The 17,644-nt window shown below is 34.7% G+C and overlaps 1 protein-coding gene across 1 annotated transcript in view; it reads right to left on the bottom strand.

The window, feature by feature from the left end:
- Positions 1-1,376, bottom strand: part of LOC139849472 (uncharacterized) — a 53,032-nt gene extending 51,656 nt beyond the window's left edge. Inside the window, exon 1 of the mRNA XM_071839131.1 lies at positions 1,161-1,376. Coding sequence (XP_071695232.1) covers positions 1,161-1,376 — 216 coding nt within the window. The remainder of the gene's footprint in view (positions 1-1,160) is intronic.
- Positions 1,377-17,644: the final 16,268 nt, after the last annotated feature.

Raw genomic sequence — 17,644 nt, 5'->3', positions numbered from 1 at the left:
TTATTTATTTTAGTCATTATGGTATAAAATTTGATCATTAATTTATTAAATAAAAATTATATCAACTGTCCCTCTCATTTATGGGTAAAGTATAAGAAGTGTTAAAACTTAACAAATAGTTCCTAAATACATTTTTGGTAAGCCTAAAATTTATAGAACTCATTTTCGTAATCCCGTTTATTTTAAAATTACATAAGTTTGAATTTAACTTGCTTAATATCAATCGAAACATCAAACGAGTATTACAATCATTTGATATTTATTTTTAATATACTTTATTTATATATAGAGATATATTTTAAATAATAATTATTTTAATATCCTATTTTTATTTTATTAATTTTTTTTATAACAACAACATATAATACTTCAACTTATAATTCGAATTATTATTTATATATACATACACACATATCTATTTACAATTAATTGTTCGTGAATCGTCGAGAGCAGTCGAAAGTCAATTGAATATATGCAACAGTTCAAAATTGTTGAGACTCAACTTGACAGACTTTGTTTATCGTGTCGAAATCAATTAAGAATTAAGTTTAAATTTGGTCGAAAATTTCCGGGTCGTCACACCATGAACATCTGCATGTCTTTAGACATTGCCTTAACAGTTGCTTGTTCAACGCTTTCCTTTACAACCGGACGGTAGTTTACCGAAAGGTAATATACGGAGCAAGTATACTGGACGTGTTGCTTTCCTAATACAAGGTTAGCAAGTGGGTGACACAAAACCGCAAGTTTTGAACTAAAATTTTCAAATCTGAAACCCACAAAACCCACAAAAATATTTTGCAACACCGGTGAAAGGTTATTCCGGAAAACTTATCTAGGGTAAAATCTAGAATAAATTTTTCAAAAGATCAAATATTTTCATAAAGATCCAATTTCCTTAAAGGATCTAAATTTTCATAGTCATATGGGACTGTAAACCACATTGTTACTATCATTGTTTATACCACTGTATCAAAATCACTAATGTATAAAGTGTGAGAATAAAAAAGTGATTCGAGTGAAGTGTGATTTAATTTCAAGTTCTGTATTGCTTGAGGATAAGCAACGTTCAAGTGTGGGGATATTTCTAATAAACATGATAGACTTAACAATTGATTCACTTACAGAGTTCATCAACCAACTAATCACCATGTTATTACACATGTCCCATTGATCTGCTTGAGTAGGTCATCTGCAGGTCTCGCAATTGTACCAGTAACAAATCCAAGCTTATGCTTGGTTGAAAGTTCAATTTCAACTGATCGCCTCCATGACCTATAGTTTTGAGCTCCAATTAGCTTTTCTTGTATCGGCAATGATCCCGGACCATCTGAAGGATGAAGAAACAAAGGATTTTGAAACACTTGCGGATCCATGAGTAATCAATGATTGCGGAAGTAGTACAGAAATCCAGATATTCGAAATCAAACACATTGATTTCAATTTTAGTGAAATCGCCAGATCTATTTCAATTTAAGCGAACGCCGGACGAAATGAGATCAAATTGAGCAACGAATAGCTGAACTCAAACGCTCTGATACCATGAGAAGTTCAGCATGATCAAAATTGAACAGAATTTGAAAATCAGTTTCATTGATTTGATGTACAGATTTACAGAATTGATTAAGTTACCACTGAAATGGTTATGAGCCCTAATATAACAGCTCAACCGTCACTAACAACCTAACTATGAAAAATACAAGAACAGACCCTATTCTACAAACTATTTACAAATTAACCCTTGAACTTGTAGTTGACTTTATTTGACTTGTTTTTAACTTTTCTATATCATTTTCATCATTTTCTGACTGTAAACCTAAATAAGACCGATCAATGTTGTTTCTCATTAATGTCAATTAACATTTGTTTCTGTCATTAGCTACATTCGCTGTAAGTTATTCGTATATATACATATACATACATATGTCTCGTTAGATGATTCTATTGTTAATTTATTTCGTTTATGAGATATTTGTACTTAAATAACTCTTAGAAATTTTGTTGATTCCAATCTCTGCATAATTGGTTTACATTGTAATTTTTTCCCCCTTGATGTTGTTTCGAAACAGTAATTTGAAATTTTTATTTGAATGATAATGAAATGCTAGCTAGCTTATCGATTTGTGTTTGTTGTAGATAATTGATACACGATCCTGTTGTATAGTTTGTGTGATATCGAGTGGTGTTTATTATTTCAAATTGTTATGGTGCATATATGTGCGAATCATGACCTAGGAGGGCCGGCCTATATATATCACTATATCAGGTATCATCTGATTAACCTAATTATTATACCTACGATTACGTATTGATAATTTTAACGATTTAGGTGTGTGCCTTTAAAAATGATATAATTGTTGGGCCTTTTGTTAAGGTTACCCTTTCCATCGCAAGAGCATATGGAGCAGGTTTGTTAATTTTTTTGTTCATGTTAATGAAAGAAAGAATGTAGTATCCTTCAAAAATGATATAATTGTTTGCTAATATTGGCATTATTTGTGAACCGAACAATTCGAGATCTCCATTCATTTTCAGCCTTAAGAAGTGTCTCAATATTAACATATATGCTTAGTATTTACATATATGGGTGCTTGAGAAATTTCACAAATGTATTTTTTAACTTTTTAATGCAGTGTTAGTGGGACCATCTTAAGCATGGGAAATTATGAAGCTTTCAAATGGCTTCATTACTGTCGTTGTTGCCTTCACCATTGTTGTCGCCACCTTCATTGTCGTCGCTGTTGTCATTGTTGTCACCTTGGCCTGTGAAACATAAACATGGCAAAACTCCAGTCGTTGGCATCTTCGGTATCTTACTCAATAGGCTTGGATTTACCCCCAGTCAATTTTTACGCAATTGCGTCTCATTATCTCAAACAGTTAACTCTTCCAGTTGAGATTATTCTCCCTCACGTATGTCTAATATACAAGTGGTGTATTTGACCAGATTTTTCTTTGGTTATCTGCAAATGAATCGAGGCTTTTCACATGTTTGTATGTATTGTTGATACTTATAGTATTGATTAGCCTCGATTCATTTATAGATAACCAAAGATGTGGTGGCATACACCACTCATTCTGTTAAAATATTAGTGCAATCTAATTAAATGGATTCTACTGTCACAAGATATATCTTGTCGAGATTTTGCATATCTCTTATATATCTTGTATTTAATTTAATATAGAGATTGTCCATATCTCTTTTATTAAAGCTAGTTTATCATTTACTCTTGTAATGTCGTATAAATACTAGAGAAATTATCATGGTGAAAGAATAAGAAAATTTAACCCAATACATGTCTAGTTTTCAATTGTTTCATACGTGTTTGTTTACTTAACTTTCATTCTAGCAAGTTATTTATTATTTTATGGTATCAAGAGCTTGGTTATAAACTTGGTTATAAGTTTAGTCCTAAGTTAAACTTTGGTTGCAATTACTCAAAGTGTAAACTAGTTTCTTGCTAATCATAAATGGAAGTCTCAAATGTAAACAATGGAGGTATGTTCAATGGTATGGAAAGACTTGTAAGCAACAACTACAAGTATTGAAAGATGTGTATGGAAGCTTATCTTCAAGGTCAAGACCTATGGGAACTTGTGGCCGGAAGTGATTCCATAATTCCCGTAGAAACTCTTGAGCAAGGCGAGTCACGAAGAAAATGGAAGATCAAGTGTGGGAAGGCTCTCTTTGCGTTGAGGACATCAATTAGCAAAGAGTTCATAGAACACGTTCGTGATCTTAACTCGCCAAAGGATGTTTGTGATACTCTTGAGAAACTCTTTACCAAGAAGAATACCGCACGGTTGCAATTCTTGAAAAATGAGTTAGCAATCTCAAGACAAGAAGGTATGCCAGTTTCTGAATATTTCTTACGAGTCAAAACTCTCTGTTCTGAAATTTCAGAGATTGATACAAACGAGAAAATCAGTGAATATCGGTTGCGAAGATATTTAATTCGCGGTTTGAAGAAAGAGTACGTTCCGTTCATAACCTCTATTCAGGGGTGGGCTACTCAACCTTCGGTTGAAGAATTGGATAATTTACTCTCTAATCAAGAAGCTTTGGCCAAGCAAATGGTCAAAGGATTTGAAAATGATGCGGTATTGTTTTCAAAAGGGAAGAACTTCAAGAAAGGTTCTTCTAGCAAAGAAAAAGAAGAAGAGCAAACTAGTTACAAAAGTAACTATGAGAAGAAACCTCCCACATGTTACAAGTGCGGGAAGGTTGGTCACATCAAAAGATATTGTCGTTCTAAAGTCACAAAAGCAAACGTGGCTTGTTCAAGCAACGATGATGACGAAGTCAAATGGGAGCAATGTTTTACCATTGATACGGTTATTAAGAAGAATCAATGGATTATTGATTCGGGTTGCTCTCATCATGTGACCGGTGATGGAACTCTTCTTCATGACGTTAGAGATCACAATCAAAATCGAGTTGTAATCAAGGTCAACAACTCAACTCATCGGTTAAAAAGGAAGGTTATGCTATTCTTGACGTTAATAATAATACTTTTACTTTGGAAGATGTTTATCTTGTTCCTAAATTGACCAAGAATCTAGTTTCGGTACCTCAAATTACCGAATCTGGAAAACATGTTCTTTTTGGTCCAACGGATGTGAAAGTCCTTAAGAATGTCAAGGAGATTGTGGGTGATGTTCTTTTCATGGGAGAAAAGAAAGGTTCTTTGTTTGTGTTATCCGCAGGTGAGGCTTATGTGAAGAAAACAAGTCAAACCGACAACGGAGCTATTTGGCATGCTAGACTAGGCCATGTGGGATATCAAATGTTGCAAAAGATATTCTCACATAAGCTAGTTGATGGAATTCCTCAATTAAAGAATGTTGGTGAAGAAGTAATATGCCAAGGATGTCAATATGGAAAGTCACACCGACTTCCATATAAAAAGTCAACAAATCAAAAACAAGGTTTGCTTGACTTAATTCATACAGACTTGATGGGGCCAACAAAAACACCAAGTTATAGCAGTCATCGCTATGTAATGGTGTTAATTGATGATTATTCTCAGTTTACTTGGGTGAAATTCCTAAAGGAGAAAAGTGAAGACTTATCAAAGTTCATAGAGTTCAAAGAAGCAGTAGAATCAGAATTTGGGAGAAAGGTAAAAGCTCTTAGAAATGATAATGGTGGAGAATTCATGTCAAATGATTTCTTTACTTATTGTAAAACAAATTGTATTTCTCGACAAATGACTTGTCCAGATACTCCACAACAAAATGGAGTTTCAGAAAGAAAGATTGCTTACCTTGTTTCAATATGCTTATCTTGGTTACATGATAAAGGGTTGCCTAGGGAGCTATGGGCAAAAGCACTTGAATGTGCTTGTCATGTGTCTAATCGGTTACCATCATGGCCAGGTACACAAAAATCATCTTTTGAGCTAGCTTATGGCCAAAAGCCAAATGTAAGCTATTTTAGGGTATTTGGTTCTATTTGTTATGTTCATGTTCTAAAAGCTAACAGAACCAAACTTGACCCCAAAGCTCTAAAGTGTATTTTTATTGGTTATGATTCTCACAGGAAAGGTTGGAGGTGTATGGATCAAGAAACAAAGAATTTTACCACTTCAAGAGATGTGGTATTTAATGAAGTGTCTTCTCAATTTTCTGAATCAAGCAAAAATGGTGCAGAAAATAGTGATTACAAATTTATGTTTCCTAGCTTCGACACTCAAGAAGAAAGTGAGAATGATGGTGTTTCTCAAACTCAAGAAGAGACACCTAGTGAAGAAATACCAACTCAAGTTAGAAGGTCAACAAGAGAAAAGAGACAACCAAGACATCTAAGTGACTATGAGGTGAACACAGTCACAACTTGTTTCTTTTCACGTGGCTTAACCGAAGAACCAACATGTTATGAAGAGGCTAAACATTCTCCGGATTGGAGAAAAGCAATGCAAGAGGAGATTGATGCATTGGAAAAGAATGAAACTTGGGAGCTTGTCAAGAAATAGGAAGCATGTAAACCGGTTACTTGCAAATGGGTCTAACGTTTGAAGAAGAACTCGGATGGAACCATTAATAGGTTCAAGGCTCGATTTTTGGCTCGTGGCTTTTGTCAAAGTTATGGGCTTGATTATGAGGAAACTTTTAGCCCCGTGGCTAAAATGGTAACGGTGAGAACAATAATCTCACTAGCGGCTTACAAAGGGTGGAAATTGTGGCAACTTGATGTAAAAAATGCTTTTCTATATGGAGAGCTTGATCGCGAGGTGTTCATGGAACAACCTATTGGGTTCATTTCAAATCAATTTCCAGAATATGTGTGCCGGTTAAAGAAAGCTCTTTATGGCTTGAAACAAGCTTCGAGAGCTTGGTATGGTAAGGTTGCACAATACCTTGTCTTTTGTGGTTTTAAGATTTCTGATGCGGATTCTAGTTTGTTTGTAAAGAAAGAATCAGGTTTCCATGTTTTGGTGTTATTATATGTTGATGACATGATTATCACTGGAGGAAACGAGTCAGAAATCTCTCGTTTAAGTGATGATCTTTTGGTTCGTTTTGAAATGAAGAATCTGGGGGAGATTGGATGTTTTTTTGGCTTGGAAGTTGATAAATTAGAAAACGGATACTTTATCTCTCAAAGGGGTTATGCAAGAAATCTCTTGGAATGTTTCAACATGGGGGAGTCAAAGCCTATGACTACTCCAATGGAACCAAACCTCAAAATGAAGAAAGATCAAGGAAAAGAGTTCAAGGATGTGAAGTTGTTCCGACAAATGGTTGGGAGTTTGATCTATCTAACAATCACAAGGCTGGAAATTGCTTACTCGGTTGGCATTATTTCACAATTTATGCAATGTCCACTAATGTTCATCTTGATGCAGCAAAAAGGGTCCTTCGTTATGTGAAAGAATCAATAGGCCATGACTTGTGGTATAAGCAGTGTGATAATGTTTTGTTAAATGGTTTCGTGGATGCAGATTGGATGGGAGACGCAAATGATCGGCATTCAACTTCGGGTTACTATTTTAACATGGGTTTCGCTGTTATTTCATGGTGTAGCAAGAAGCAAGATGTTGTTGCTTTGTCTAGCACGGAATCGGAATACATAGCTGCAACAATGGAGGCTCAAGAATGTACTTGGTTAAGAAAATTGATTGGTGACATACTTGAAAGAGTAGATTATGTTGTCAAATTGAAATGTGACAACGAAAGTGCAATCAAGCTTGCTTCGAATCCTGTGTTTCATGCCCGTACTAAGCATATAAAAATGAGATATGATTTTATTCATGAAAAGGTTCTTAGCGGGGAAATCGAGCTAGCAAACGTAAGGACAAATGCTCAAGTAGCCGACATCTTTACTAAAGCTCTAATGAAAACCAAGTTCATGGAATTTTGAGAAACGTTGGGGATTATTGATCGAGAGTTTGCACTAAGGGGGAGTGTTAAAATATTAGTGCAATCTAATTAAATGGATTCTATTGTCACAAGATATATCTTGTAGATATTGTGCATATCTCTTATATATCTTGTATTTAATTTAATATTGAGATTGTCCATATCTCTTTTATTAAAGCTAGTTTGTCATTTACTCTTGTAATGTAGTATAAATACTAGAGAAATTATCATGGTGAAAGAGTAAGAAAATTTAACCCAATACATGTCTAGTTTTCAATTGTTTCATACATGTTTGTTTACTTAACTTTCATTCTAGCAAGTTATTTATTATTTTACATTCGACATGCCTGAGGGAGAATAGGCTCAACTGGAAGAGATAATAGTTTGAAATAACTAGATGCAATGGTGTAAAAATTTACTGGAGGTAACTCTAAGCCTATTGAGTAAGCAAATGGAGCTGTCAACGACTCGAGGTTTTGTACTGAGATTGCTTGAATGGGTTAGCATGGGAGTTAATTGGGTGTTGAACATGGCAAAATATGTAGAAGATGTTGAGAAAAGCTACACTGAATTATAGCAAACTGCTAGTAATAATTGAAATAACGACAATAATAGGACACCAAGATTTAACGCGGAAAACCCCAATAGGGTAAAAACCACGGGAAAGGAAAGAAACGTTTCACTAATAAGAAAAATAGGAATTACACTTTCTCTCTAATTACAAGGATAAGTTCCAATCTTTATATCTCTTGTAATTAGGAGATTAACACAAACTCTCTATTTAATTCTTTTAGTACATAAGATTGAAGAAGTATTTTTGGGATGCAAAGAATGAACTACATGATACATCTTTTTATAGTACATGAATAAGGGAGTTGGTGAGGAAGCAAAGTCTTCAACGGAGTATTATGGTTGCCAAATTCAACTTTGTGCACCAACCAAATGCCAGTTAGCACCAACCAATTACCAACCCAATTATTATTTAATATTCACAATATTGCATAAAACACATGTGGTATTTGACCACATATACCTACCAACCATTCAACACCAACCATTCAATATTTCAACAATCTCCCATTTGAAGATTTGATTAAAGCCCAATAAATCTTCACACGATAATCCTTCCTTGCCAATGATGTTGCTTACATCTCTGCTAGACCGCATGAGGAACGGCACCAAACAAACTTGTCACGGTTGATTGACTTTGTTAGAAAATCAGCCACATTATTATCAGTATGAATTTTCTGCACATCCACGGTTCCTTCTTCCACTTTCTCACGAACGAAGTGATACTAAACTCGTATATGCTTTGTCTTTGAATGAAATGTCAGATTTCTTGCAAGACGCAAGGCACTCTGGTTGTCACAAAATAGAGTGATATTCTTTTGTTTGTGCCCGAGTTCCTCCAACAACATCTTTAACCATATTGCCTCTTTAGTAGCTTGAGTAGCTGTTACATATTCTGCCTCTGTTGTTGACGTCACCACAACTGATTGCAGTTTTGAAACCCAGCTTACTATTCCACCACAAAGTGTGAAAACATATGCAGTGGTAGATTTACTTTTATTGATATCACCTGCATAATCTGAATCAACATACCCTTTGACAATAAATTTCGGTTCCCCATAACATAATGCAACATCTAAGGTTCCCTTGATATATTTAAGGATCCTCTTTACCGCATTCCAATGCTCTTTACCAGGATTCACCATGTACCGACTAACTACTCCCGCTGCATGTGCAATGTCTGGTCATGTACATATCATCGCGAACATTAAACTTCCCACTGCTGATGCATACGGTACGCGAGACATCTCTTTCCTCTCGTATTCACTGCTAGGACACATAACGGAGGATAACTTGAGATTGGTAGGAAGTGGGGTTGAGATTGGCTTACTATCTTGCATATTGAAGCGCTGCAAGACTTTCTTCAAATAATTCTTTTGAGAAAGCCAAATCTTCCTATTATCTCTGTCTCGGTGAATTTGCAACCCTAGAATCTTGTTTGCGGCACCTAAGTCTTTCATTTCAAACTCCCTAGCCAATTGAGCCTTCAGCTTATTAATACGATCTTTGTTGGGGCCTGCAACCAACATGTCGTCTACATATAACAGCAAAATAACAAAATCATTGTCCCCAAACCTCTTAAAATATGCACAAGGGTCTGCATAAAGTCTGTTATATTCAAGGCTCATTATGAAAGAATCAAATCTCTTGTACCAGCATCTCGGCGCCTGTTTGAGACCATACAGAGATTTCTTTAACCTGCAAACCAAGTTCTTTTTTCCTTGTAGTTCAAAACCTTCTGGTTGTAGCATATAAATTTCTTCTTCAAGATTTCCATGAAGAAATGCAGTTTTCACATCTAGCTGCTCTAGATGCAAATCAAATGTAGCACACATTGCTAGAACTACTCGAATTGTCATAAGTCGAACCACAGGAGAAAATATTTCATTAAAGTCTGTACCTTCTTTCTGAGCATATTCTTTAACCACCAGTCTTGCACGATACCGCTCCACTTGATCATCGCCATTTCGCTTGATCTTATACACCCATTTATTTCCAATATGTTTTCTACCTTTCGGCAATGGCACAAGTTTCCATGTTTTATTTTTATGAAGAGCTTCAATTTCTTCCTGCATAGCTGTCATCCACTGAGATGCATCTGAATGATTTAGTGTCTCGCGAAGAGTTGTTAGCTCTCCTTCCTCTGTTAGAAGACAATATGCAACATTGCTTTCCATAATATAATCTGAGTGCCACCCTGGACGTTTTTGTTCCCGATTAGAAATACGAGTCGCTGAAGCTTCATCAACGACTACTTGATTTTCATCGTCCTCTGGTACTGCTTCAGAAGAATCTTTATGAAATTCATTTCCAACCTGTATCGGTGTAGTTTCTTTTGAAGTGCTAACATCTTCAAGATCTTTGTCTTCCGTAAAGACAACATCTCTGCTGATGACTACTTTGTGGGCCGTGGGGTCCTATAAACGATACCCCTTAACTCCATTAGCATACCCCAAGAACAAACACTTTCTGGACTTCGGATCCAACTTTGTCGTTTCTTGAGAATTGTACATTACATACACAGGACTTCCAAATACATGAAGGTCAGAATAATTAACTGGTTTTACAGTCCACATTTTCATCGGCGATTTCAACTCAATTGTAGTTGATGGTGACCGATTTATCACATAACAGGCAGTACTTACTGCTTCTGCCCAGAATGATTTTCCCAAGCTTGTAGTTGCCAACATCGCCCTTGTTCTATCTAACAAGGTTCTGTTCATCCGCTCTGCCACTCCATTTTATTGAGGAGTGTATGCCGTCGTGAACTGCCTTTTGATACCTTCTTGTTTGCAGAACTTATCAAATTGATGACCAGTGTACTCTCCTCCATTATCTTTCCTCAAACACTTGATTTTTTTACCAGATTCAAGTTCAACCCACGCTTTGTAAACTTTGAAAGCTTCAAACACATCTGCTTTCTTCTTGATTGGGTACACCCAACATCTCCTAGTGTAATCATCAATAAATGATACAAAATACTTTGCTCCTCCTAGGGATTGAACTGGTGCTTGCCACACATCAGAGTGAACCAATTCTAGAACCAATTTACTTCTAGAATTTGATGTGTTAAACTTCAGGCGATGCTGCTTGCTGATTACACAATGCTCACAGAAAGGTAGCGATACCTTTGTAAGACCAGGAATAAGATTTCTTTCAACAAGAATCTTCATACCTTGTTCAGACATGTGTCCAAGCTTTTGATGTCATGTTATAGCAGCTTTATCACTTGAACTATTTGAAGCAACGAATGCTTCCGATTCCTGTACCGTCTCGCCTTTCAGAATGTATAAATTAGCACCCACCTTTTCTCCTTTCATAAGTACAACCGCGCATTTCTTGATTATCATGATCTTCTCATGTATCACTATCTTACAACCAAGATCATCCAATTGTCCTAAAGACAATAAGTTCTTCTTCAAACCCTCCACGTGTCGTACACCTTGAATAGTACGAACTGTACCATCGTGCATCTTCAGAATGATATCTCCAATTCCAATGATCTTTAGTTCATGATCATTGCAACTATATACAGATCCTCCTGAGATACGTTCATATTGTTTAAACCATTCTCTTCGAGGGGTCATGTGAAAAGTAGCTCCCGAGTCAAATAACCAGACATCAACAAATGTCTTTCTGCCTTCATTTGCTACCACTGCCTCACTAACCAAAGATGTCCCATCATCTGAAGTGCTTGCAATATTTCCTTGAGGATTTGAGTTATTTAAACTTCGACAATCCTTCTTCAGGTGACCTTTCTTGCCACAATTGTAGCATGTATAGGTCTTCTTCTTTTTAGATGGTTTACCATGATTGTGACTCCCACTTGGGCCACGTTCCGTTGATCTCCCTCCTGACACCACCAAGGCCTCCACTTGTCGTGAATCGGCCTGTTTGTCCTCCTTGTTATTGCGCCGATTTTCTTCTTCTAGAATAGCAGCCGCAACTTCATCATAGACTAGATACTCCGAGAGAACATTATTGATTAAGTTAATGAGTTGATCATACGAGTCAGGTAGACTCTGAAGTAAAAGTTCAGCACGTTCTTTTGGCTCTATATTGCAACTTAATGAAGCGAGTTGAGAAAATAGAGTATTCAAAGAATTAATGTGCTCATTAACTGAAGTAGATTCATTCATGCGTAGCGCATAAAGTTTCCTCTTAAGGTGTAGTGACCCGAACTTTTCCATGTTTATATATATATATATTAAATGAAATTGTTATTTACATGATTAAGTGTTTCCAACATGTTACGCAATCAAACTTGTTAAGACTTGATTAATTGAAAGAGATTTCATATAAACAATTAACCACCCAAGTTGACCGGTGATTCACGAACGTTAAAACTTGTAAAAACTATACGATGACATATATATGGTTATATATATAGTTAACATGATTTTATTATAAGTATGTATCTCATTAGGTATTTTAACAATGAGTTATATACATAAAAATGAGACTATTAATTTAAGAAACTCGAAAACGATATATATAACGATTATCATTATAACAACGTCTTACTAGGTACATATGAATCATATTAAGATATTGATACACTTGGTTAATTATGTTAAATGATAAGTAAATATATTATTAAGTGTATTAACAATGAAATACATATGTAAAAATAAGACTACTAACTTAATGATTTCGAAACGAGACATATATGTAACGATTATCGTTGTAACGGCATTTAACTGTTTATATATCATAATAAGATATATTATATATCATAATATCATGATAATATAACAATTTAACATCTCATTTGTTATAATAAACAATGGGTTAACAACATTCAACAAGATCGTTAACCTAAAGGTTTCAAAACAACATTTACATGTAACGACTAACGATGACTTAACGACTCAGTTAAAATGTATATACATGTAGTGTTTTAATATGTATTCATACACTTTGAAAGACTTCAAGACACTTATCAAAATACTTCTACTTAACAAAAATGCTTACAATTACATCCTCGTTCAGTTTCATCAACAATTCTACTCGTATGCACCCGTATTCGTACTCGTACAATACACAGCTTTTAGATGTATGTACTATTGGTATATACACTCCAATGATCAGCTCTTAGCAGCCCATGTGAGTCACCTAACACATGTGAGAACCATCATTTGGCAACTAGCATGAAATATCTCATAAAATTACAAAAATATGAGTAATCATTCATGACTTATTTACATGAAAACAAAATTACATATCCTTTATATCTAATCCATAAACCAACGACCAAAAACACCTACAAACACTTTCATTCTTCAATTTTCTTCATCTAATTGATCTCTCTCAAGTTCTATCTTCATGTTCTAAGTGTTCTTCATAAATTCCAAAAGTTCTAGTTTCATAAAATCAAGAATACTTCCAAGATTGCAAGTTTACTTCCAAGTTTTCTAAATCTATTCCAAGTAATCATCCAAGATCAAGAAACCTTTGTTACTTACAGTAGGTTATCTTTCTAATACAAGGTAATAATCATATTCAAACTTTAATTCAATTTCTATAACTATAACAATCTTATTTCGAGTGGAAATCTTACTTGAAATTGTTTTCGTGTCATGATTCTGCTTCAAGAACTTTCAAGCCATCCAAGGATCCTTTGAAGCTAGATCTATTTTTCTCATTTCCAGTAGGATTATCCAAGGAACTTGAGGTAGTAATGATGTTCATAACATTATTCGATTCATACATATAAAGCTATCTTATTCGAAGGTTTAAACTTGTAATCACTAGAACATAGTTTAGTTAATTCTAAACTTGTTCGCAAATAAAAGTTAATCCTTCTAACTTGACTTTTAAAATCAACTAAATACATGTTCTATATCTATATGATATGATAACTTAATGATTTAAAACCTGGAAACACGAAAAACACCGTAAAACCGGATTTACGCCATCGTAGTAACACCGCGGGCTGTTTTGGGTTAGTTAATTAAAAACTATGATAAACTTTGATTTAAAAGTTGTTATTCTGGGAAAATGATTTTTATTATGAACATGAAACTAAATCCAAAAATTATGGTTAAACTCAAAGTGAAAGTATATTTTCTAAAATGGTCATCTAGACGTCGTTCTTTCGACTGAAATGACTACCTTTACAAAAATGACTTGTAACTTATTTTTCCAACTATAAACCTATACTTTTTCTGTTTATATTCATAAAATATATTTCAATATGAAACCATAGCAATTTTATTCACTCAAAACAGATTTAAAATGAAGAAGTTATGGGTAAAACAAGATTGGATAATTTTTCTCATTTTAGCTACGTGAAAATTGGTAACAAATCTATTCCAACCATAACTTAATCAACTTGTATTGTATATTATGTAATCTACAATGTTTTGACCTATCATGTCGACACATCTATATATATTTCGGAACAACCATAGACACTCTATATGTGAATGTTGGAGTCAGCTATACAGGGTTGAGGTTGATTCCAAAATATATATAGTTTGAGTTGTGATCAATACTGAGATACGTATACACTGGGTCATGGATTGATTCAAGATAATATTTATCGATTTATTTCTGTACATCTAACTGTGGACAACTAGTTGTAGGTTACTAACGAGGACAGCTGACTTAATAAACTTAAAACATCAAAATATATTAAAAGTGTTGTAAATATATTTTGAACATACTTTGATATATATGTATATATTGTTATAGGTTCGTGAATCAACCAGTGGCCAAGTCTTACTTCCCGACGAAGTAAAAATCTGTGAAAGTGAGTTATAGTCCCACTTTTAAAATCTAATATTTTTGGGATGAGAATACATGCATGTTTTATAAATGATTTACAAAATAGACACAAGTACGTGAAACTACATTCTATGGTTGAATTATCGAAATCGAATATGGCCCTTTTTATTAAGTCTGGTAATCTAAGAATTAGGGAACAGACACCCTAATTGACGCGAATCCTAAAGATAGATCTATTGGGCCTAACAAACCCCATCCAAAGTACCGAATACTTTAGTACTTCGAAATTTATATCATATCCGAAGGGTGTCCCGGAATGATGGGATATTCTTATATATGCATCTTGTTAATGTCGGTTACCAGGTGTTCACCATATGAATGATTTTTATCTCTATGTATGGGGTGTATATTGAAATATGAAATCTTGTGGTCTATTGGTACGATTTGATATATATAGGTTAAACCTATAACTCACCAACATTTTTGTTGACGTTTAAAGCATGTTTATTCTCAGGTTATTATTAAGAGCTTCCGCTGTCGCATACTTAAATAAGGACAAGATTTGGAGTCCATGCTTGTATGATATTGTGTAAAAACTGCATTCAAGAAACTTATTTCGTTGTAACATATTTGTATTGTAAACCATTATGTAATAGTCGTGTATAAACATGATATTTTAGATTATCATTATTTGATAATCTACGTAAAGCTTTTTAAACCTTTATTGATGAAATAAAGGTTATGGTTTGTTTTAAAATGAATGCAGTCTTTGAAAAACGTCTCATATAGAGGTCAAAACCTCGCATCGAAATCAATTAATATGGAACGTTTTTAATCAATAAGAACGGGACATTTCAGTTGGTATCCGAGCGTTGGTCTTAGAGAACCAGAAAATTTGCATTAGTGTGTCTTATCGAGTTTGTTAGGATGCATTAGTGAGTCTGGACTTCGACCGTGTTTTCTTTAAAAATGATTGCTTAACATTTTTGTTGGAAACTATATATTATTAACATGTATATATTATGTGATATATTAATCTCTTAACATGTTTGATATTGTGTGATAGATGTCTACCTCTAGCACAAATCCCATTGACTCACCTAATAATAACGAAGAGTCGAATATATATTGGACTGATTCACAAGTTCCCGAAGAAGAACCGGAAGAAGAATCAGAACCGGAAGAAGAATCAGAACCGGAAGAGGAGGAACCGGAGGAGGAAATAGAACCGGTGGGGGAAATAATAAAACGGTTAAGTAAAAGAAAATCCTCAACCAACCGACCAAGGTTAATTATGGTCAATGTTGTTTCCGCCAAGGAAGCAAAATATTGGGAGGATTACCAATTCTCCGATGAATCGGATTCCGACGAGAATTCCGATGATGTTATAGAAATTACCCCAACTGAATTTAAAAAGGCAAAAGAAAATAATAAGGGAAAGAGCATAAAAATAGAGAAATCTAATTCCAACCCCGATGAACTTTATATGTATCGTCAACCCCCGAAGCCCTTAAGTTGTAACAATGACCCGAGAACCTCTAAACCACCAGGTTTTTCTAAACCGTTGTGGAAAACGATAGCCCGTATTAGGGGAACATCATATATCCCTAGAAACTTGGCAAAACGAACCAAAACCGAAGAAGAAGAAACGAGCGAGTCGGAATAAGATAGTTGTATTCGTGTGGTGTAATATATGTAATATAGTGTGCTTATGCTTTATGATATATGTAAAAATTGCTTGTATTAATAAGTATTTTTTTTATTATGAATCTAACTCTTGTCTATTTTACAGTATAAAAACACAAAATGGATAGACAACCCAATATTTTAAGAGACCTACCCGGAGACATGATTGATGAAATCTTGTCTAGAGTCGGTCAGAATTCCTCGGCACAACTATTTAAGGCGAGATCAGTTTGTAAGACATTCGAAGAACGTTCCAAGAATTCCTTGGTTTATAAAAGGCTTTCGTTTGAAAGATGAGGGATATCACATTGGGAAACCCATAAGTTACGATGTGTTTACTTTGACGCATATATTGCGGGGAACCCAAATGCTATTTTACGCAACGGGTTAAGAAATTATTTTGACTCAATGTATCCGAATATAAGACTTCATGATTTAGAAAAAGCGGCTAACATGCAACATAAAGAAGCATGCTATGCTTACGGGTTAGTAATGTTCGCTTCTCACCAAAGTGAGAACAAGAACATCGGGCTACAACTATTAAACAAAACGTTCCCAAAAGTAACGGAGTCGGTAATTGGGGTAAGAAATGAGATTTTTAGATTGTTACGGGACTGTTAGACATTACGTAACCCTCGTCCCTTTGACGACGTTACAACACGCTGTCTTATCAACGGCCATAACGGTTATGTTCCACAAGACCAAGGATGGGAAGTAGTCATAGTAAAACCAGAATGCATGACTTGTTTCTGGACGTATGAATTACGTGTCTTTATTGCCTTTGCTGAACGACTTGTGTACTAGCTAGAACTATCTTCACAACTATCTTGTATCAAAGTTATTGTGTGCTATATTTCATGCTTTATGTAAAATAAGCGGTATTGTAAGTTTGTAAAATATTGTATAAAAGTTTGAACGCGAAATATTATTATAATCAGTTTTTCATATAGAATTGTAGTAGTTGAATTGTATATTAGCTACTAAGTATGAACTTAACGGGTAGGTACTACCCGAATTTAAACTTATAAAACGCTAATATGAAGAAAAAGCTTTTATAAATGAGTTCATATTATGCTACGAAATACTATTAACTACTCTTAATATTCTGTATGATTAACTTGTTCCATTTATCTATTTTGAAGGAAATGGCACCGACTACTCGACACACCGTGAATATGAATGAAGAGGAATTCCGTACTTTTCTAGCTTCAAACATAGCCGCAGTAAAGGCTGCGCTACATACCAACAATAACCTTAGATCTAGCAGTACAGGAAATCGTGTAGGATGCTGATGTTT

This window comes from Rutidosis leptorrhynchoides, chromosome 1 (assembly GCF_046630445.1).
Source record: "Rutidosis leptorrhynchoides isolate AG116_Rl617_1_P2 chromosome 1, CSIRO_AGI_Rlap_v1, whole genome shotgun sequence".
In the NCBI taxonomy this organism is placed as follows: Eukaryota; Viridiplantae; Streptophyta; class Magnoliopsida; order Asterales; family Asteraceae; genus Rutidosis; species Rutidosis leptorrhynchoides.
This window is presented reverse-complemented; position numbering and strand designations above follow the sequence as displayed.